Source organism: Merops nubicus, unplaced genomic scaffold (genome assembly GCF_000691845.1).
Source record: "Merops nubicus isolate BGI_N331 unplaced genomic scaffold, ASM69184v1 scaffold46645, whole genome shotgun sequence".
Taxonomy (NCBI): domain Eukaryota; kingdom Metazoa; phylum Chordata; class Aves; order Coraciiformes; family Meropidae; genus Merops; species Merops nubicus.
This window is the reverse complement of record NW_008608533.1, coordinates 287-24073: the sequence shown is the minus strand read 5'-3', so window position 1 is coordinate 24073 and position 23787 is coordinate 287. Positions and strand designations below refer to the sequence as shown.

Below are 23787 nucleotides of genomic sequence, written 5' to 3'. Positions count from 1 at the left end.
GGATCTACCCTTAACATGTGCATGAAGAAAAGGAATTGCCAGTGTAGATTGACAATGTGTTCTTAAGCTTCTCCGTAGGTTGTACTGTGTGGGATTTATAACTGTTACAGGGACTCGGGGTTTTAGTGTGCCCTAGAGGAAGTGTTCAGTAAAACTAGAAAGGGCATGGGAGTGTTTTGCCAGCAGCTGTTAGGCAGTAGTAGTGTCTTCTAATTATGCTAATAAGTGGTAGTAAATAATCCTAGGACTCTTCGGTTTTGGTGGCTAAGCATTTCTGAAAGCACCATTTTATCTACTGTGCCAGTTTATATTGTTAATTTGATGGGAATTTTAGTACTGCCCCCAAAGTATTTTCTATTCTATGTTTTTGCAGTCCTGTTGTATTTTGTCCCTGCCACAGCTTGTGTATCTATTCTCAAAGTTAGTGTAAAATTCTTCACACTACAGTAAACACTTCTGTTTTCCACATCTCATTTTGTGTCTGTGCAAGCTCAGTGCATCTCAAGCACTAAACTGAATCTTCTCCTGCAGCAAGAGTAGTCTTTAAATACCCACTTCCAGCTGAAGACTGCGGCCTGATGTCACTCTTGCTGGTGTTGGATTCCTCTGCAGTGTGTGGACAACTGTTGCCTCCTTCCAGCTTCCCGAATACCTGCATGTGTGGCTGTTTTTATTCTGAACAGTGCAAGATCAGAGCTGTAGTCATTTTCAAAAATCCCTTAGTATGCAGAAAAGAGGAAGGTGTCCTGTTACTTAACACCTCCGTACTCAGTGCTGCTGAAATTCACTGTGAGGCCATGCCCACAACTGGAGGTAAGGAAACCTGTTCTCAGAAAAATTAGAGCCCACACATTAGAGCTGTTAAGCTGTAATAGTTTTAAATATTTGCACATTTACATCCTCAGAAGACCTGAAGGCTGAACTCTGTCATTACTGGCATTTCCCAGCCCAGTCAGTGCTGAGGAAAGCAGTCTGTGGTTCCAGCTTCTGTGGCTGTTCCCTGGGTAAAAGCTGGGACTGACAGTATCAAATACGAAATGGAGAGCAATACAGTGTAAAAGTGCCACATGGTATTAGATGTTTTTACTTAAACTGCTGTACTTAAGCTAATGTCCGTGCTGCATACAGTTAGAAAAATTAGCAGACGTAGTTGTGGTTGTATATCTAATTTCTGCAGATGTGCCAGTCAACCCCTACTAGGCCTTCCTGGGTTGTCTGGTATTTGCAGGTGGGGTGGGTGCGGGTGGCTGTGTTTTAATCTCTCTTGCTATCAAATTTCTTGTTATCTTGCTGGTGCTGACTGGAAACCCAGACTCCCTGCACTTGGGCAATTAATTTCAGCAGGATAGCAAACCAGTTGTGTGCGCTGCCTTGCACGTGTCCCCATGGTGTTCAGCTCCCAGAAGGGTACAGCCATCGGTCAGGGACTACGAAAGGCCATGGGACCCACCACACCTTCACTTTCACACCATGCTTCTGCAGGATTTGAGGATTTTACTGCAGCTTTCTTCCTGTGGTGACCCCCAGACGTGGCAGGTAAATCATCCTTCAACTGTGCAAACACACAGGCAGAATTGCATGTCTAATAAATTAATGGAAAACTCATTTTATTTTAAACTTTGTAAAAGCCATAATTATAAATATGACAAATTTAAATGACCACACATCACTGAGGAGCACAGGCAAATGAACAGGCTTTCTCCAGTCACTTTGCTGTTGGAGCTCTCTATATTCTGAAGAGTAATATGACAGTAGCTGCCTTCATGGGTATAAAAATAAGCCTCTAGTGTATCAAAGTGTATGTATGTGACCACTTCAGGGGCCCTGAAGTGAGGATGCATAAAGCAAATGTTAATCAAGAATTCTACTTCTCTTTGGTATTATCAAACAATTTAAACATCCTTTTCTTGACTAAGTAAGTGATGAAAACCCCTATTAAACACAAACTTAATTGTACACAGTGGGCTGTTCAAACTGAACACAGGCTGTGGTCACGTGGACCACTACGGTGCAGAAGAGTTCCATGGGGTGTGCCCTGGGAACAAGGCCTGGACCCCAGACTGAGGGGGCAGGAGCTGTCGGTCCCACCTCCCTGAGCCTTTGGGAATCAGGGGATTGGACTCGCCTGTGCCTGCCTACAGTGTCCCGCCCTGAGCTAGGAGCAGTAGTGTTACAGGGACTTCTGCAGAGCTCTGAAGGAGGATTTAAAAAAAAAAAAATACACAGAAGAGGCTTTACAATGTCTAAGTAAGGAGAATGTCAAAACTTCCAAATAGGCTACTTCCAGTTATCCCACTGATTGAGAATTAAAAATCAGCTATTTTAAAATTACCTTCCCTTAGTGAACGGAGGAATGCAGGATGCTCGCTGGCATATTTTATGAGGCTTTATATTTTAATGTTTAAAAGCTTGAATTGCATGTTCACAGGCAGGGAAGACTTAAAGGACAAGCATGACTAAGTGGAAGTGCAGCAACAGGCCTGACATGCCTTTGTTACAGTCTGAGCTGTTGTTGCATGTGCTGACCTTACTCCTTTCTAGAAGTCTTGCTGTGTGATGTTTCCATGCTCCTATCAACAGCTGTTTTGTCACGTGGATAAAAAAAATGCTAAATGGTATAGGGGGAGAAAAACTTAACCTAGATACTGGCCTGAGACTGTTAAAAATCTACAGCTCAGTTCACTTTCCAGTAACTTTTTCAGAGTGATTTGTGGGGGGAAGAAAGCCTTCAGTCCTGCTGTCTGAGCTTAGTACTGTCAGGGTACTGACACTGAGACTGACTACGGCCCCCTTCACAGGTGATAAAATGCATGCAGGACTCTGTTGCCACTGGTTTAGCCCAAGCTAAGCACTTAACACAAAGTATGAAATGAAGCAAAGGGATGCTGTACTGCTCATAGCAGCCTTCTGTGGGGACGATTTTAGCCCACAGGTATTTCTGAAATAAAAGCTCTCAAGGTACATGTAATGTGAGTGAAGCCCGTGCTTTGCTTTCAGAAAAAGGCTGAAGCCAGACCCTTCCCTGTACCCACAGGGCAGACGAGCTGAGCATGTCAGTCTCCTGAATACTACACACCCAGCAGCAGTAAATGTACATTTAGATGTGAGAACATTTTCAATGCTGAGAACACTCGAGAGCAGCACAAATATGTAGGAAAAGCTAATTGGTCCTGAGACTGAATAAGCGCAGAATATGCAAGAGTCATTCCTCGTACATGTTTACTTTGAAGAGTAAAATCTTAAACCCATATACCCTGTATTTTGGGAGAAGAGAATTTCAGTGTTAGTTTTCCCCTTAACTCACTAGACTTTGATTTGAAGCGTGGAAAAACTACGATAACTAGAGTTCTGTCTGTTCATTTGAATAGAAGTGTTTTAGCCTGTCCGGGAGCCTGTTGGACAGCACTCACTCCAACACTGCAGCAGCAAACCCTGCAGCAACTCTCCACCACAATTAACTGGCCAGTTGGCAACACTGGGCTTTTGGCTATAACTTAGACTGGAATTTTCTTTTATGCACCTGTGGCAAGAGTTATTCACCCGTTCTCAGACCGTAGGACAGACGAAAGCCGCCTCCTTAAGCAGTACTGCACAGATCTGTCTCCTCACTGCAGCTGTGACACCTTCAGAGGAGCAGTACTGTTAAAATCTAAGAAAAAAGGACCCTCTTGTTGAGGCAGGAACGTGGTGGGGATAATGTTGTAAACTCCAGCAAAAATGTTTTCCACTTCCAAGTAGCAAAATCCACACCTGCAATAAAGAAACTCCTTGTTAGAACTAAGATCTGAACTATATTTCAAACTTCTAAGACTTCATTAAGAATTAATTACCTGTAGTCACCACTGCTCTTCTTCTGAAAGCCATGGGAGCCAGGGTCTCCTACGGTTGAGACTGTGATGAGCTCAAAGCCAACGCTGTACTGCCTGCAAGTGACACAACAGGCTGCCATGAAGAGGGCCACTGATTAAAAACTACACAGTATAACTGGAAGGCATCTAAGAGTTTTGTCACATTTGTGACAGAAGCGTTATGTCAAAAGTTACCATGACGTGGATGTACCATCAGAGGTAGTTTGTCTACTACCTGTTAACAGGGTAACCTCTCGAACCTCATCTCATGGATTTTGAGGGCGCCTCCCCTGTCCCCACAGAGGACACCAGTGAAGCTGTACCTGTAGCACAACACTCTACCAACCTTGGTCCCCGCAGTTCAATTAACAACGGCCCATTCTTGTCCAGCTGGAACTGATAAATGGGGTTATTTTTGTAGGTGTCTCTGAAATTTCCACACCCTCCAGCACTGTGACCTTTCCACTGTCCATTAACCTGAAAGAAGTCAAAAGTACAGAAAACACTTTGTATCTTGAAGGTTTGCATTCCTTATTCATACGCACAAACAAAACAAGACCAGAGGCTGCTCTCCCTTCAGAGGCTTTAGTCATCTCCCTAATTTTTAAAGTGCAAGTGGAAGTCTCTGTTAAGTATTCAACAAGTTTCACTGCAGTCCTCCCCCCACCCTGATCAAAGCCTCAGCACCATACTGTATTTTTTCAGCTTAAATAAGTAACAAGTGACTGTTACAAAAGGCATCTAAAAATCTCTATTCCCACCTAGTCCATGACTATGCAGGTAGGTTTTTTTTCTTTTTTTTTTTTTTTCTCAGACACTCACTCTCCTGTTGCACTAAAGGGGAAACAACAGCAGTAGAGGGAGCACAGCACTACTTGTGTTGTAACTGCGTTTGCAGTTGCTGTCTCTAGCCCTGCCTGTTCACCTCTAGGGACTCACAACCCAAGTTCTATGGACAAGATACCCGTAAGGACAGATTCCACAAGGACAAAGACACGGGAGGAAAAACACTGCTCAGACTTTGAGAAACAGGCCATCAGTTTGCAAGTTCCTCCTGCTAGTCATTAAACTGAGAGGTCAGACGTAATAGACGCCAGGCACTGACAGGCATTTACAGCTGGGATCCCCTCCTGCTGTTACTCACTGCTGTGTGCTGTGAGCTTTCCAAGCCTCTCCCACCCCTGCTGCGCTCCGGTCCAGGGCCTGGCGAGCTCCAGCAGTGAGCACACGGCTTTAGCACAGGCCATCAGACAGAACTTGCTTCTCCTGGTCAACTGTGAATTGGCTATCTGCTTGTTCTGATGGCTGCTGAGCAAGCACCCAGCAAGCACTGAGCACAGGCTTCTAACTTGGTCTTTAATCATAAAGACAGAGCTGGCCTTGCACAGGTAAAACGTGCCTTTTATTTGAATACTAGACAGACATCTTCAAGTAATTAGCACGAGTTTTCTACATACTTAATTTTCTTTTGAAGCATCAGACAACATAAAATAGATGTCCTGCATCAAACAGGCTGGTCACCTTCAATGACTTTGTGACCTCTGGGTCCTTGAGCCAGCCCAAGGACTCCCACATCAGTATGAATTACACAGATTGTATGTGACATGTACAGATTGGTCTCATGCTAATGAAGCTTGGATGAAGCTTTAGTTAAGAAGTTTCATTTGTTAGAAGATGGCATAAGATGGCATTTTATAAAATACATAAGAATATATTTAAAAACTATACATCTAAACTGGAGAAAAGCCAAACCAGAACTATCATGCAGTGATTCAAAGGAAAATACTTCTTTACCCGTTTGGAAATGGTGTATGGTGTAGGAATCTTGGAGAAGGTGAACTTGCACAAGGAGTACACCTGTGAGGTAGAAGCCACAGCTGGTCACACGTTCATCTTGCACTTTTCATATGAATCATGACATACTAAAAATGCCATGTAGGCAGTTCTGCTTTTCAGACACTTGTGCACTGCATGCCTCTGATATTCACCAGACAACCCTGTCTGAAGCTCAAAGTAGTGCTGGAACTAACAACACTTAGTTCTACTTTATTTTTTAAACAAAAAGAGAAACAATCTGCATTTTACTTTTTTCAGCAACAAAAAGACATCTAGTGCTGATGACAACATGACTCACCAGTTACAGAAAAACCCAAATACTGAGTCCCAAGGACTTAGAGAAGTAAAAAAACTTTAAATCTTAACTGGGATCTAAAATAGGCTTATTTTGGATACATAGAGAGCCAGTGCTCTGCCTGTACACAGATACTCATTTTTTATTGTAGGAAACTGAAGTATTTTTCAGCTGATTTCATTAGTCAAACCACACAGACACTATATTTTCTTAACTACAAATGGAGAACATTATCAAACACTTCAGGAGTTCTGCTCCATCGTTCCTAGCCTCTGTCCCCAAAAGAACAATATCAATCCAGAAGTAAACTTTTTAACCAAACTTATAACTTAAGGACACTTTAATTGCTTGAGTTCATTAGGAAAGCAGCAGTACATACCCTGATGGTGTAATGGATGGTGTTTTGTTTCTCATACTGGGACACCACTAAGGTAAACGTGTGGGGCCCTGGAGAGGTCAGCTTTATCTTGGTCAGGTAGTGAGGGCTGTTGATCCGAATACCATCAATGTACGGAGGAGGATCCGCTGAAGGAGAAAGGATGAACACTCTTCTCTCATCAAAAATCCCCCCAGCCTGGTGAAATTCTTAGCTGTTTACTCTCAGTGATTTTTGCCAGCAAGATCAGACCAGTGGTACTAAGGTTAAACTGTACACTGACGTGAGGGCTCCCAAAAGAACAGAGCCTCAAGATTTGCTCATAAAAAGGAGATACACGAGCAGCTACCATTTTCAGGAGAGGCACGTCCCATGTGACAGGACACATTCTGCACTTGCCAGTCATGGGACTTCAGCAGTGTTTCCAAGAACTGCAAGTCCATCTCCCAGTGGACCAATGTCACTACTCAAAAGGAGGCTGATGGGGATTATACTGAAAATTCATTCAAGGAATGTTTGAGCATTCTTTAAAAACTTCTCTGAGGAAGCTGTTCCTTCTCCACTGGCAGGACAGTTCCAGAACACCAGATGCCAAAATTTTTGGCCACTGGGTAAACAAGACTTCAAAACAGGTTAATTTCTTTAACTGCACCAAACACACTCTCTCCTTCCCCAAACCTATGTGATCATTATGCAGATGTAGTTGCATCCCAGTACTAATGCCCAAATATTTGCTTTTACAGTTAGTCAAAGTAATTTGTTACATGGCCTCTAACCAGTTCTTTACAGACTTTTAATTTCAGTGAGGCAGGAACAAGTCCAGCCAATTACTTCAATAGGCCCAGGCCCTTTTATTTTCCTCCACAGAGGAACATGGGAGACAGGAAAAGATTAATATAAAAATGAGAAGGTCAGGAATGGGAAATCTTGGCCTCATTGTGCTTTGTTCTGATCACATTTTAACAGATGGTAAAAATAATACTACAGCTTGACCAATCTGTTTTCACAGAAAAAGGTTTTAAACAAGTTTGAGTTCGTGAGATGAAAAGTCCATGAAAGAATTTGGGTAGCAAGACAAAACATGTGGCTCGCCCTGTCCTTGCTGGCAGTCTCGCTGTGAAACTCTGTAGGCCACAGCTGAAGGAGTCCCTCTGCTACACACGCGTGTTTGGCTTGCCCACTGGGGAACGTTTTCAGTGAGACCCACGTGTGAAACGGGCACTGCTACAAGGACCAGCAACGCCAGAGGCGTGTCCTGGGCTGTCAGGAGGAGCACATGCTTCAACAAGATCAGCTCTTGCAAGAGGTGATGGTTGGGCAGGTCTCTGCAGAAGCCTTCTGCAGGAAGGCAGCCTGGATCCAAAGGGAACTGGCTGGCAGGGCTCACTGAACAACACTGCCTCCCTAATTAACTGTTGCTATTACCTAAATGCAACCCTCGTTCTAAAGAGGTTCCTTTTCTGTGCAAGCATCAGGCCAAAGCCCACCTGTCTTAGGATGCACCTTCACAAAATCATTCCAGGGAATATTTTTAAAGAGATCTCTAAAGATGTAAAGAATAAATTAAAATAGTATATTATTAGGTCTACCTTGAAGTTGCAGTCTGCCTTACCCGCTCAACCTGGGCATCACCTTTACTTTCTGTACTCAACCTGTGTTTCATATCTGCTATCTGCCCTGAAATAGAACATACATGGCTTTTTCACAGCTACAAAACTCCAAAAGCCAAGCCTGTCCTCAGGGTGAGTAGAATCTGACCTGTAGTGGCCAGGGGCAATATACAGATAAAACTTGAACACGTGTATTCTTAAACATTCCATACCTGATATGTTGCATCTCATGACCTTGCTGAGGTATGTTGCTAAGCTAAGTCCATAGAACAATTAACCTTGATTATTTTCATTTAGTGGAAGCCACAAACCTTTAAATAATTTCACAAATCTGGGAAATAATTATGCTCTCAGATAAACAGAATCACAACATCTGTTCCCTCTCAGCATTAACTACTGCCACTGCAAAATCAACAGAACGATACAGGAGACGCTGTGGCAGTCTGCTGGCAGGGCTGCACACATCCTTGTGAGCTTCCAGCTCCTACAGCTTGGTTCATCCCTTCCCTGCCAGCTGCTGAAGGCGCTCCAGCAGGGCCACACGAGCGTCGCAGGAGTCTGACCAACGGAGCGAGGCATCTCGCTTCAGAGCAAGAAGGGCCTTTCCACAAAGTCCTTTGCAGTTCCCCACTGACCTCTCACGTCACCTCCTGGCCAATCAAGGTAGGCTCACCTGGATAGTAAACTTTCTTGCCGTCCGTCTTGTAAACAACCATGGTGATGAACTCCCGGTTGTGCGCGAAGTCGTCCTGCAGAGAAGGCAGGGGAGCGGTGGTGTGGCGGGGTGGCACTGCCCCCAGCACAGCCCCGCCCCCGCTGCCGCACGGCTAAGGGACCCGAGCCCCTTCTTTAGGAAAACAAAATTCTTGAAATAAGACTGCCAGCAGTTCAGACTTCCTGGCCCCCACCCCCCAGTTCAGAGTTACTCCTTCACCTCCGTGGTGGAGAATCTGATTGCCTCACTCAGATTTTCACTGCGGGCGTGTTACAAGCGTGTGTGCTGCTGAAATCAGAACGTATACGTACACACAAGCGTACCCACTCCCGTGTGAAAACACCGGCAGCGATACGCCAGCAGCACAGCCATACAAAGATTCAGAACCCAGGAAATGCAGGAGGAAGGCCCCGTCACCTTATCAGTGATGTGCCTGCTGAGCAGGACCCAGACGGCCGCGCCCCCCGGCGGGCACTGCACCTCCAGCCGGTACTGGGGGTTGTTGGCCAGGCTGTAGGCGTCCTTCACCGGGCCCTGCCTCGCGTCCCACGTGCTGCAAGGAACACACACACCGTGCCAGGGAGCCAGGCCGTCAGTTCTGCTCTGAAAACCAACTCCAGATCCCACACAGACAGCAGCTACCCATTACCAGCAACAGAGTTACTGATGGCCGATTTTCAACTGCCATCTGACAGTGGTTACGTGACACATTAGTGTCCAAAGCATTCCCTTACTGTTGTGCTTTATTAATGACCCTACCACAACACAAGCATGGTAATAAAAAAAAGCTAAATGCAAGCAGACAGACTGATGTGGCGACTGCAACCAGACAAAGCCCAGGAAGAGCTGAGCAGTTCTGGAACGCGGGCCAGCCAGCTATTGTAACAACTGCACACACCACCCTTCTTATGGAGGGGGAAACACCAACACTTTCTAACTGTAAGACTCCACATGTGAGCTATGGTTAGTTCCCAAAGCTTGCCACATTTTTTCCTCCAGAGGAAGAAGTGGAGTTCAACCTCTTCAGCTGTAACTAGGAAGAATGGAAGGAAGGAAGCACCACGTCAGAACAGTTAGTGAGATACTGACAGAGAAACTCTTTTGGACCAACCTGTGAATACATGTTGATTCTTTAAAAAGGCTTGGGTTCCAACTCAAATAAATAACATCGTAGTACTGGCATAGGTCCTCCCAGGAAATCCAGAAAATGCCTAAGGATGAACACACTGTTACTGTCTCCTTACTAGATACTTTGATTTTTCTTGTTTTGCAGAAGTCTTTTTCTAAGCAAATGACAGAACTTACACAAACCAACATGTCTGTAATCTTAGTAGTATTGTCTGTATTGCCCAGGTTCCTAAATTTAAACTTAAGCCCCCAAACAAAAAAGTTAAATGAAGAGAAAGTTAGTCTGCTTATCATCAAGACTTTCTGAAGCTGGTAGAATGCTTTTCGTTCTCAAGCACTAAGCAGTTTTCATTGGAAGAGACATGACCAGGTGAGCCTACCTGCTAGTCTCACATTTAAATCAGAAGTTTTCCGTACGCATTTGCACAAGGCTCAGCAGTAATGCTATCATGCAACAGGTTTGGCTGCATGCTGTTGTCAGAACGGAGTGGCTCCCTCAGGGATACACAGAGCTGCCCCCTCTCCGAGTGTAAGACGGAGCTTCTGCAGGATCCCTGAGCTGCCAGCAGCCTCCCCTTCCACCAGCACACATACACACTTCCCACATGCTTCTCCCTGCTGAGGAGGGCCAGGCCAGGCCTGGGCACCGTCCCACGGGGTCTCTGGATGATCAGAGCAGCACCACCACTGTCTCCGAGACAGATCTCCATCTGCTCTTAGGGCCGGAAATAGAGCATACGGAAAGATTTGTTCAGAGATACAGTAACCCAGTAAAGGGAAAAATAACCCACTTACCTCCCGTGCAGAGCCTCAGATACAGGGGAGACTAATTTAAATACTGATACAGTAAGCGTGCTGATACATACTGCCAACAACAGAGGAAAAGCCCCACAAAAAGTCTCTTTGCATATTAAGAAGCAGCATTAATTACACGGCTTATTGTCAGAAAATTATCTTTGTACTGAACTCCCCCCTGCCCACATACTGAGGTAGAAACCCTTCAGCAAGGTGGTAATGCCCCATCAGTGGATCTGAGGTATATGAAACAATCCAGATTACTTAAACCCCAGACAAACCCGAAACAACAGATTTAAATACACAAATACTTCCTAAACTTTCAGACTACTTAGTTTCTAGTATTTCTTTATTCTCCCTCTCCTTGTGCCTAAACAGCTTCTTTACACCTTCCTGCAGTGATAGGCCACAAAGGTCTGTATTTTATGAAATGATAGTGACTTTTAAAACCTTATTACCATTGTCTATTTTCTGAGCTGTTCTTGGATCAAAATTCAAGTATTTTTGTAAATCTGGTGTCCAATTTCTTGTGTCATTTTCACTGTATCGTCCCTTCCAACGTAAGTGGCTCCAGGGATTTTTCAGCTGAAGAAATCTGAGTCCCTAAAATACAAAATAACACTGCTGGATTCATCTTGTCAAGGTAGTTTTTATATCAACATGGAACATGAACCAATAGCTCAAGAAAAGACAGCACCATTATATTTTTCAGAATTTCCCAAATGGAGCTCAAGACAAAATAAATGTTAACTGTTGAGTAAAATTCGGTGGTTTCCCATCCCAGACAGGTTTCAAACAGGCATCTGAAAACACCTTTGGTTTTACTTCATACCTTATATTCTCTTATATCCAGGACGGCATACGCGTGGGTTGGAACTAAACCCCACTTTTCTCCTTCCTCTTCAGACATCACCCCCGTTGCTGTTGTGATAAGGACATCTCCCTTGTGAAATCTGCTCAAGAGGAGGCCAAAAATACCTTAATTAGAATCTCGCAAGCTGCAAAACAACATTTGCCAGACACTGTAAGAAATATGAAGAATGAGAAGCTCAAGCTTCTGTACTTCTGCAGGTGTTTACAGTACAGCTGTGTCCCCCAGCACAGGCTCTGCAGGGTCTGAACTTTCAACTCACAAGTAAGTTCTGTGATTTTACTGGATTGCAAGTACTAATTTAGCAGTAATTACCGTTGTGAAAACACACTAGCTTTTACTTCTCTTCCTATGTAAAGAAGAAAAATCACCTCAAAATTCCACCATATATTACTCTTCTGTTCTGTCAGAGCCACCAGTGCCTCAGCTGTTCCCCTCGCAGGGAGCACGGGAGGCGTTGTGCAGCGCGGTGTGGGGCAGAGCCACAGCGCTGTCCCGGGGGCTGTGGTGACTGCACTGCTCTGGGAGCTGTAACAGCACTGCACAGCAGGCTTCTTACTGACCTGGGAAAGAACAAACTCCTACCTCTGATAAAGCATTCTGAAAGTACTGTCTTTATTGAAAGCTTGATTGTCAGAGTGCATAGCGATTCTCTCGGGTATCCAGCCCGTCAGCGCGTGGAGATCGATATTCTGAAATGCAAGTTGCATTCAAAAACCATTCACAACAGATAACCCCTCTGTAAGCATATGATGTCTATACACGAACCACAGACGTGCCTTGGAAGAGATCAAGTACATGCGAGCTACAGCAGAGCTGTACACATAAAAGGCTCAAGATTAAGATTATATTAAAAAAACAAACAACAAAACGGCCAAACAAAACTGAATTTGAGTTTAGGACAACACTTCCAAACAGCCTCCAAGGGAAAAAAAAAAAAAAAAAACCAAACAAGCTAGAAAGAACTGATGAAACAAACTGGAATTTCAGAGCAACAGAAGCATAACAGAATGATCATCGTGCTCATTCTATGATGCGTGTTATGTAGTTTCTTGATTCACACTTTTAAAGCAGTCTCAGAAGCACTACTTGGAACTTGGCTATTAGATATGAATTTAAAATAACTGTTTATTCTACAGCTTGGGGCTTGAGTTTTTAATTCTTTTTGGCAAAGCTGACACTGACATGTATTTCCATAAAAAGATGCTTTTATCTCCCTGTTTCATCTCCTTGAAATATTGCTTATCCCCTTTTCCTTTGCTCTGTACTCCTCAAAGCAAAAGCAGAGACTATGAACTTCATGAGGTGACAAGAAGTGTCAGTGTCCAGCCTCAGTGGGTGGGAACTGGAGGAACGACCAGTGCCACACAGCCAGGAAGGAAGGCAGGGAGGGTGGGAAGGGTGGAGATTAAACCTCACAAGTCAGGCTGTCTTCCCAGACAGCGAGTTAGAGGACAGCAATGACAACAAACCACAGCTACTCTCACCAGCTTCTGTCCTCCAAAACCAAGCAGCCCAGCACCATAACGAACATCCCTAGAAACGTAGGCTACATTCACCCCTCCTATGAAGTGACATTGTCTCCACAATGATTTTTCCAACCGTGATGATTAACTAGATACTCTCCAAGAATGCACTTATCAAGACACCAGCTAGACTGCCAACAGCACGATAAAATCAAAAATATATTGTTAAAATTTTAAATTGAAATCAGAAATGCTTCCTAAGTGACAACTGAAGATTACACAGGCTACTCCTTTTGGCAAGCTGGCCCTGTTGACAGGACTGCTGTGCTTGCTGGCCTAGCTGCAGTATGATGGCTGTTTCTTTAGTGAGGACATTATAGGAACCCACTGCTGTTCATGTAAACGAGTGGAGCAACCTGATAAACCTTCACAGGTCAAAGCACTTGCTTCCTCTCCTAGCCAACTCCCCTAACTAAGGAGGGAGAACTGCCTCATTCATTAAACAGGTAGAAACCAACACCAGCAGGACTGACAGGGGCAGGACATTTCTGACTTGAGCCAGCACTTTCCTCTAGACCCTACAGAAACACACACACCCCTCCCAGGCCTGAGTCCCAGTCCTGCAGAGAACCAAGAGTAAGTCTGCCCACCAAGATGCCTTGCTCATTCTGTTTGGATGGAATAAATCTCAAGTACAGCCAAGTATATTTGTGGAAAAAAAAAGAAAAAAAAAAAAAACAGGAAAAAAATTTTAAAAAGAAAATGGCAACCCACTTACCAACTCATACAATTCATTCATTTCACTAGGACAAAATTTATTTGACCCAAGATTATTTAAGTGAACTTTTGCCTCTTAGAAATAATCCAGTACTTACAGAATTCGATCCAGGAAAATCATATCCTCCCATGACCTTCATGTAAGCCTTTTCTATTAGTGACACCCACAGTTCATTCTTATTGTTAGAATAAGAACAGAGGAGTTCCCCGCTATGGTCAACAGGTAACTGGTCATCTATGATTACCTGTGTGAAATAACAGAAAACCCACCATCATGCTGCTGAAGTGTTTGTGGACACCTCTAGCAGCCCTGCAGCAAACAAAACACTCTGCTGCCAGCTCTGGCTCGCCCCGGCCCACGGGGTGACCTGGGATCAGCTGCCTCACTGTGCCCTGTGTGAAACTGGGGCGGTGGCAGTACGCTGGCACCTGGAACCCACTGCAGACGGAGCAGAGGGAAGGTCACTGCACTTGCCAGCATAAAAAGGAAAGAAAAGCCTAAGAATATTCCTCTCTGAATTAGGAAACAGACATGGACTGTGCTTGGTAGCCAGCAGAAAAACAAACAGGGTTTTTTATCTATAAGGAAACAAAAACCAAAAAAACCAACACACAACCCGTGTCTCACATCACTGTCATAGCTTCTAATTCCAAATTTAAATGTCTTCCCTCTGGCAAGGAGAGACAACAAAACAGTTTTGAAAGTTTTAACATTTCTTCTTTAAGTTGGGTAGAACATATTGATCATTATTGCAGATTTCCCAGAACAGAGGTCTCAGTTCCAGGCTGCCCAGCACAGCCCAGGTCCTGCCTGTGCAGAAGGCACCACCCTCCTCAGGGGAGGGCGCCCGGCCATCCTAGCAGAGCGCAGCCTCTCGGAGAGCCTTTGGGAAGAGCACTGAAAGCAAGGCAAGCACATACACTGTATTTCCCTGAAATATTTAGGTTTTGGAATTTTGCAACGCAAGGACCTCCTGACCCAGGTCAATTAATAACCTTTGAGGACCTTCTTCTTACCCTCCATCCCATGAATACAACCACTCAACTTCCAAACTCCCATGAACATTTAACAGTCCCCATGATCTGCAGTAATTTGGGCTACAGTTAAGTAATTATATGAAGCAAATGCATAATTTTATGTTCTTATTTATTGCACTGGAAAGAAAACAAAGTTATGTCACCTCTTCAGGTATCTCCTTTCCTTACTAAAAATCTGTGGCCATGTGAGTTACTCGTCTATGGTCATTCCGTGTCTCTACTCCTCCTGGATGTCCCTCTCTGTACTTTTTAGTTCTGTATCTTTCTTTCTAAAATGGAGTGGAAAAGTACATTACCTGTGTCCCATATTTACGAGCAGGGTATACAATTTTGTTCCCACATGGTTTTCCTAATTCTTTTAAGCAACAGAAGGATTCTAAAAATAATTTAACATAAGTAAGGCTATTTTCATGAACACCTGTAGGAACACTCACATTCCATTATACTTCACAACCAAGATGAATCTCAAAAGCTTTAGCAATTAAAAGCCACATTCCAACAAAACATCTCTCTAGATTTTGCTATGCAAGCACAGCTCCACAGCGAAGCAGAGCAAGCCTTTAAAATACAGGACTTAAACAGTAACAGTACTAAGTCTCCCCAGAACCACCTACCTTTCTAGGCACGCCATTGATATGAAGCTTCACCATGTATTTGCCACATGGATTATACTCTGGTTCTCCTCTCTTATTCTGAGGGTAAATTATACTGTTCAAAAAAACCCAACAAAATGAAGGACATAAATGACTTGGCTGCATGTACACTGAGAACAAAGTGGGATTAGCATTGTCTGTTTCTGGAATTTGCACTGAACATCAACATGGAATTTTTAATGAAAGAGCAACTCAAATTTAGTAAAATTTACAGTGATGTTTAAATAGATTTTCTTTTTCAGGCCTGGCTCTTACTGCAGTTTTCTGTTTAATATAGTAATAAAAAGAACTTAAGTAACCTAATTGTTTCTCCAACAGAAGCAAGTAAAATTTATCTTACTATTAAACTGCATTTACAACTCTGTACTACAAATACAGTATTTGTCTGAATGACAAGTCAAATGTTTGAAGAAGGAGATGGTGCAGAGCTCACTGCTCTTGAAAAGAATTACAAGTTCAGTTCTAACAAATACAAGTTAAAATAAGAAGAGTCTAGTAACAATGTTCACACACTGGGCTGGCAACGGGCTCCCAGTAGGGTCTGCCACCCCTCTGCCAAATTTACCACAGGGTGCCAGCTGAGTGGAGCAGAGATAGTGTTGTTAACATTAATTCTGCAGCGAGATGCAAGACAGACCTGCACCTGTGGCACAGCAGCTGGCATGGCAAAGCAGGAAAATAAACCTATAAAGTGTTAAAACCAAACAAAACCTTCCAAACTCTTTATTCCTTCTCAAAGCACATCTGAAGTTAGACTCCAGTGTCTGCATACACACCTGTGTAGAGCTCGCTTCCCTCTCAGAAGCGCTACAGCCTGGGGCTTGTGCCCCAGGAAAATAAAGGTGAAATAAATGCAGTTTATTACTGTGTCCATCTGTTCCAGAAGATATCGCAAAAGCTTGGCAGTATTAAATCTGTAAAGATCCTCAAAAGCTACAGCTACTTACCTTGTGATCAATTTTTTGTTGTATCTTCTTTCATATGCTGCACTGATAGCTAGCGATGCCACGAAAGAACAGTCTGACACTATTGTCTAGGAAGAAAAGAAAAGGAGTGAGGACATTTACTAATAACTTGAATACTGAAAGACAAATGGGATGTGCAAAGTCACCAGTTGGTAACTCCCTTCAAAAGGCAAAGGATTTGAGCCAAGAGAAGCAAAGTTGCAGCTGAAAGGCAGGAGGCACCCTTGCTCAGCATGAGGCCCCTCCAGAGCAAACCCATTAGAGTTATGAACTTCCACTTCTAACACACTTGTTTATTTGCGTGGAATCTGAAGTGATAGTATCTATTTATGTACTCTCATGGCAGCCACGGAAAGCACTCTCCTATCTGGAGGTTCCTTTTGAATAACCTGCTAGCAGCACAGGTTTCTCTTTAGAAACAATTTACCTGCTTTATGCTGAAACTTGATACAGTATAAATCATCGTAGGGTTATTGGTTATGTCATCTGGTCGCACCCACTTGGCAAACATTGCTTTCTGTTTAGGGGATAAGGGTAACTTCCCACACTTATCACTAGATTAAAGAGAGAAAAACAGAAGTAAATCACTGGGAGTTTAGAGAACCCTAATGCCCAGGCACAAGGGTGTCTGATAGAGGGTGCAAACTATGCGCAGAATGATTACACAGCTTTGTACACAGAGCCATGAAACAATTTCAAAGAATATTACTGCTAAGTTTGTGATTCTTAGGTGGGAAAAAGGCAAAAAAATTAAAACATTCCTAAAAGCCATCTATACCAGCAGAAACTCAAATTCTTCACTTTATTTCAATATGATGAACTAATAATAAAAAGTTTCTTTAGTTCTGAAAATATCGACGCTTGTCTGATTAACAAGCCTTTAGTGGAAAATTGAAAAAACAAACCCTGCCCTGCCCAAGGCCAGGTGCCTTTGTCTGTTATGAATATGCAGTGAGATACTGTCACTGCTCGTGAATGAAGGTCCATCAGTTACAGACACCCTTCCTTGGGACAGTCCTGTGCCGAGGGAGCGGCCACAACCTTCCTCTCAGCGGTGACCGACGCAGGGGAGCTGAGCTCAGCACCCACCAGACTCTGGAAATGGACCCCAACTGCCAGCCCAGCCCAATCCTCCAAAAAGCCAAAGGCAGTGTTGGCACTAGAGGCCTAGGACATAAATGCAGAGGCAGTGCATCAGCTCACACTGAACAGTTAAGATCAGACCGAGGAAGGAAGTGGTAGTGTTTTAGTATCTCTGCCTGAATCATACTTAAAAGCCTACATAAAAAAAATCTTAAATTCTGAAAAAGAAAACATAGAAATACCAAATATGAGAAAGCTTTGGAAATAAAAGTTCAGTAACTGAATCACACTTACGAAAATGGCATAGGGAAGGCAAACCGTTCCCTCAGGTCGACGCTCATGAAAGGTACATATTCAATGCCATTAATTTTTGAAGTCTTCCTGCAAGTCATAAGAAAAAAAAAAGAATAGTTACAAACCTATCATCTTTCAAAGACTAAGTTCCAGAAGGTAACAACAAAATCAGTTTTTAGAAACTAACAAGACAATACTGCTGAAAGCAAGACATTCCATCTGTAACAAAAATCACAGCAAAAGGGATGGTTGGGATGCAGCAGAAGTCACAGTCCCACAAATGATGCTTCCTCAATGTCCAGCAAAGCAATTGTATAGCCTATAAAACCATCTTTGTATCCTGACACCTCTTTCATGAACTTTTCGTGGCCTTTCATGAGCTCATTCAGGTAGGCTGTGTGCAACACACAAAATTAAGGCCATGAAAAATAAACCTGGCAGTCAGTTACAAGAAACTGTCTTCTAAATACACTCTAAAAATTGTATTTAAGCCACTAATTACATTACGGGAGAGAATCCAAGAACTCAGTAACGTGTGGGTAACAACAGCAATGCGTTTTGGAAGAGGTGTTTTTCCAGCCTCTACTCCCAATGCCTCACACTTCAGCTGTTTCAATCCACTGTGCAAGGCACACAAAGGATGTGAGCACAAATGATAACATTTTGGGAAAATCCATCTTACCTGAGTACTTCAATCTCCTCTGCGGTGTATCTCTGGCCGTGAGGCTCACTAGCCTGTACTGCTCTGATGCTCTGTGGTTTGTCATTTAAAGAAAAATCGGGTCCCAGTGGAAAGAATGTTCTGACTGGCTGATTTGGTTTAGCTGCAGTTGACTTCTCCTTCTGAGATGACTTTGACACCGAGTCCTTCAGTGCCTCCGCTCTGAAGCAAATAAAAATAAATGCATTTTGTTTACAACAACGATAAAAATACAGTTATGGTTCAACTCCTTATTCGCTGGGTTTCCGGGGGGCTGGCACACGGGCTGCTGTGCTCAGAGTGGCGGCTCTGCCAGGAGAGCTGCCAGGGGCCACGCTCCCCGAGGAGGTCTGCTAGAGGGGCAGTACTCGCCTGTCCAGGGCTTGGCGGGCCAGCTGCTTCAGCTTGGACTGGAGGCCTGCTTCTGGGGTCTCAGCGGCCTTCAGTGCAAGAGAGGAGAAAAAGCTGCACGTCAAAACCCGCGGGCTTTACCGGCTGTGTCGAACTCCACACTCAGATTACAGAAACAGCTGGAGATTTTTATCAGTTCTCTTTTGAAATAAGCAAATAGGTTTTTTACAATCTCAGCATAAATAGCATTCTAAGCAAGCAAATATCATTTTGCTGTTCTAGTGAATGCTCATCGTGGAACAAAAATAATATTTAAAATTCTTCAGCTTGGGCAACATTTTATACACGTTCCATCTGCCAGAAGAATTAATCGTAATAAAACACTATGGGCAGAAAGACAATAAAATCAAGTGTTAAGTCTGCTACTGAGCTTAGGTGTGTTCCAATTCTTTTTCCAAAATGAGTCAAAAGTAATCATGGTAACTTAGCAAAAAAAAAAATTATTTTGTATGCTTACTTTAATAAAGTACAAACAAACAAGATGGCTTTTCAGTTAAAAGTCTTGTTCTTGCACATGTAAAGCATAAAATAATCTCTGACAGGGCACTCAACCAGACATCCAGAGCTGTAACTTCTGTTCCCAGCTGGGAGCTCAGCTGACAGTTCACACCCTCGCTGTCCTGGCAGAGGAAACGTGTCTACTGCAGCTAAACAACCTCCAAGAGGCACAACAGGAGAGGTGGCTTCTCTTGTGACACCCACGAGCAGGTTTTGGGTTCCAGGTTTGTTCCCTGACTGATCTTCCCAGGTCAGCTTGGTCAACTGAGGAAAAGAAAGGCAAGCTACTTCCACCCCAAGAAACTAAGCTAGAAACACCCTCCGTAAGCCACTGTTTACATTTGCAAATAAATCCCACTCCAGAGTTCCTGGTTGGAAAAGACTTTGAAAGACACATGAAGGTCATTAGTGGGGGTGGAACTCCAGCACACTCATCTGTGAGTCAGCCACGGAAGGGGAGGAACAGCTGCTCTCCCAGTACTGCCAGGGTAAGGGAGAAACAGATCTCTCCACCTGAACATGCTGAGGAGAAAGACAGAAGTAAAGCTTCAAGATAGCAGAGTTCTTTCCATCTTCTTTCATCCTGGGAAGAAGGTGGCACTTTCTGATCACCCTGAGGGACAAGACCTACACTCATCTCAGCAAAACAATGTGCTAGTCAAGACTAAAAGAAACTTCAACAGTATCTGTACCTAATGAGGCATCAAACTAAAGCAGTTGTCAAATATGAGATAGTGTGAGGCTAACGGCAATAGATGAGAGTAATATTTGCATGCACTGACACACCAGAAGGAACACAGCAGAGGAAAAAAAACAGTGTGCTGCTGCAGTGAGTTTTATGTAATAGACTGAAAGTGTTCAGCTCCAGCAGCTCAAGTGGAAAAACTGGAGCAGTTCTACTGGCTCTCAATCTAGCCACTGTATCACCACGGGGGTTTAGCCTACGTAAAAACAGTCTACAGAATTCAGAGGAAAGATTTTACTCTAGCATGTAGCAAAAATAACATTACCTTCCCAACGACCCATGTATATTGACATTATTAAAAATAAAAAAAACGGAAAAAGAAAAACAGACTTGGTGGAGTTACATTATGATGGTGAGCAATTCCTGTAAGGAGTTAGTTAAGGCAACTGGACTTAAGGGAAAAAAGCAGTACCTGTAATTATATTCTCCATCATTCATGTAATGGCCAATTTGTCCTTACCATTGATTTTGCTGTGGATTGAATTCACTTGTAACAGCTTTAATGTTGAGCACTGAGTAATCAAGAAGTATTTTTACTAGTTTTGGTATCAGCAGACTGTTACGTTTCCAGAAAGCATTACACACAAAAATTTCCCTTAAATTACTTCCTTTAATGCAGTCAGACAGTAACATAGCTGACATATTGGTAAAACATCTTTAGTTTTATCTGCTTGTAATTTCTGTTTTAGTGTTGCATTTGCTCAAGGGCAAACATTAACATGAAAAAGTTCCACAGTATTTCTAGTTTGTTGGATAATCCAGTTCAGAAAAAACATATAGATCATAAATTTACAGTGGTAAATAGCAACATAAGATAAGGACTGGAAGAAACACTTAAGAATACAACAGTGGAAACAAAGATCAAAAACCAGTTTTTAGAAACACAGGTGCTCCATTTTTAAGCTGGCCTTTAAGGGTCAGTCACTTGTGGAAGTGGAAGAATTTCTTACCATGACACATAATTCCACCAAGTTAACCTGTAGCTTAACATACTGTTTTCAGGCAGAGCTCCACTGCTTCCGAGTACAGCTCCACAGCCTCTTCTGCATTGCCTTTCTCATCCTCATCAAAGGCCTGTGTCACTAGGAAGTGAGCACGCTCCAAGTCCAGCTGCTGTTTTGACTTCAGAGGGTCTGTGTTCTGGGACTGAACTAAATGAAAAAGAAGCTCTTAGCCTCCTGTAGCACCAGACATGCAAAAATACCCTTACCGCGGCACTGGAGCACTAGCAGTTCCCATCGGATGGGTAACCCCTATTTCTTGTCTGGAAAGGTTCTACCTCCACCAGGAGTAGAAATAGGAAAAAAAGGAATATTGGCCCATCTCCAGCAGGCACTCTTCTGCCCTCTCACAGTCAGTAATTCCACATAAATACCAGAGCCCACTTGCTTCAAATCCATCATGCACTGAGGCTTAGAAGAGAGTTTTGATCTGGTCCTGATCAATTTTTCTTGCTGTATCTAATTGCTTTCTCAGGTTTGCTCTGCAGATGCAGTTCCTAAGAATATTTAAAAGGAAAGAATACCCAGAGCCAAGCCCTTAAGAAGTAAGTCTGCACTTCATTTCTGATGTATCAGAATTTAAAGCACTGATGTGCTCATTGCATTTGTGGCGCTTCACAGAGGACAAGAAAATTAGAATCATGAAAAACAGAGCAAACATCATTGATACATACTTCACAGCACCAAAAGGCTTTCCACTCAATTAATTTAAGCAGAGGTTTAATTAGAAAGCTCCTTACCCACCTGCTGAATGAAGAGCTTGAACTCTCTCCAAGTACTCATTTATTTTTTCTTGAATGTTTTCCAAGTTGGACCCTGCCATCCCAGCATAAATCAAGGCTTGTGCAGCTTCCTGCAGGGAGAAGAATTTGACACAAAGTTAATGTTTGCTGCCTAGAAAATTACAGTCCACGAACAGAGGGCATCCAGCAGCTGTGAGCTGCAGGAAAATGCTGCTGGGAAGAACAAGTTTATAGTTATAAATGAGATCATGTTCAATTTCACACACATGGGACAAGCTGTAATACGATAAAAAATCCTTCTGGGGCTCACTAAGGCCAGATCTTAGGGCCTGTCTGTATAGTAACGCGTGGCATTAGGAGGCCTAAAGTAGCATTTTCAAAGCATGCACTGAAATCAGCTAAGTAAAGCTCACAAGCCACAAACTGCCTCTCATTTTCAAAGCTTTAGATTTAAAGGGGGAAGCTGTTAATACATTATTTGCATTTAAACTGATAATAATGAAAGTAAACCAGTCTAAAGGCTTTTCAAAATCAAAGGCATAGAATTTTGGTTTAGAAAGTGTTGTCTTTTAATATGACTCACATAAAGCTATCAAATCTGAAAGTCTATAAATCTGAAGTTTCCTAGCTCCTCAAAAGTTGTGTTTCAAATGTTACGTGCACAAAACGTTGGGTGTCGACGACGCCCTGCGCCCCGGCGGGAGCGTGGGCTCCAGCTGGGACACACAGCATGTCACCACACTGAGCGTCCCCCTGGCTGCACAGGCTGCTGGGCAGAGACACCCCCAGCCCGCTGCCTACCCAGCCACGGAGCTTAGGGAAAACACACCAGCTTTGGCAGGGTCGTAGCAAACAGCCAGCGCTGACAGCCTCAGAAGCACATGGAGAACTGAAATTTGTCACTGACAAAAACGAGGACAAAACCCTTATTTTGTCCTCATTACTGGCAGGGGAAAGCCCACACTCTGGTGGCAGTGCCTGCCCTGGCAGCAGCAGAGGTGGTCCCGCAGCAGGCCGAGCGTGTGGGAAGCAGAACAGTTACCAGGGCGGGTGCCCAGGGAGCTGCTCCGCAGAGGGCCGTGGCCAGGGGGTCTCCGTGTGCTTCACGGGCACCGTCTCTGCCAAGCTTAGCAGTCTGCCCAGGCTTAAAGCCGACCCGGACACAGCCTGTACCTGCTATCAGGATAAATTTCCACTGACAAGCATCACAGAACCAAGCACCGCATACTCCCTGTGAACATCCATCACCATACTGCATCACCCAAAACAATCCACAGCCGCAGGAAGGTGAACAGAAGCCCAGCTCCACTGATCCCTCACAATCAGCTACCGCTCAGGGCTGAGGCAGAGCTGTGTTCTGCAGGGAGAAGAGAGCACTGCAGAGATCTGCTCCAACAGGGACACGTTCCTCTGTGACACCCCACAGGTACAGACTGGCACGAGGTGCTGGATCGCTATGGGGAGCTGCCTGCCTACGGCACAAAGAACAGCTGTGGATGTCCAAACCAGCCCTGCAAAAGCAACGCCTAATTGAGGCTGCTTCTGTGATTTCAAGCAGGAACATTTTGCCTGGTTTTAAGATGTAAACATAAAGAAAGCAGCCTCTTACAAACAAGGCCCGTGCAGGACCGGGGCGGTTGCCCTCTGCCTGCCGAGCCAGCACACCAGCCGATGCAGAGCTCGAGTTACCGGTTCCTTGGCACGAGCAGGGTGCCAGTCGCACCACAACAGCTGCTGACCATCAGCTGGGCAGTTGTTAGTCAACAGCCAAAATCAGAAAAGGTCTTTAGCAGTTCCGCTGAAGTCCTCACGTGCCCAAATAAGTTTCTGACGTTTCTGTAGAGCACCATTAGCAACTTAGCCCGCGCTGGTTCACGTGCTGCCCCTCTCGGACCCGCCCCGTCGCACACAGCAGGAAGCACAGAGCACTTGCTGGCTA

General features: G+C 43.9%; 1 protein-coding gene across 1 annotated transcript; it reads right to left on the bottom strand.

Annotated features, from left to right (window-relative positions):
* Nucleotides 1-3605: 3605 nt before the first annotated feature.
* Nucleotides 3606-21955, bottom strand: CAPN7 (calpain 7). The gene is made up of 20 exons (XM_008940269.1): nt 21850-21955; nt 21098-21255; nt 18823-18890; nt 18433-18633; nt 17751-17837; nt 16801-16927; nt 16356-16441; nt 15370-15463; nt 13816-13962; nt 12060-12166; nt 11436-11556; nt 11062-11206; nt 9792-9891; nt 9098-9233; nt 8639-8714; nt 6359-6504; nt 5643-5705; nt 4195-4325; nt 3831-3923; nt 3606-3750 (listed from the first exon to the last, which is right to left on the bottom strand). The coding sequence occupies exons 1-20, from the start codon at nt 21926-21928 to the stop codon at nt 3606-3608; spliced, it is 2310 nt and encodes a 769-aa protein (XP_008938517.1). The 5' UTR covers nt 21929-21955.
* Between the last annotated feature and the right edge of the window lie 1832 nt (nt 21956-23787).

Excerpts from the sequence above, each read along its gene's own strand:
- CAPN7 (XM_008940269.1), bottom strand. The coding sequence starts at position 21,928 with ATGGCAGGGTCCAACTTGGAAAACATTCAAGAAAAAATAAATGAGTAC. Across the intron at positions 16,442-16,800 it reads CAAGTTTCAGCATAAAGCAG|ACAATAGTGTCAGACTGTTC; the intron begins GTAAATTGTTTC and ends TTTTCTTCCTAG. Across the intron at positions 13,963-15,369 it reads TCAATGGCGTGCCTAGAAAG|GTAATCATAGATGACCAGTT; the intron begins GTAGGTGGTTCT and ends TATTTCACACAG.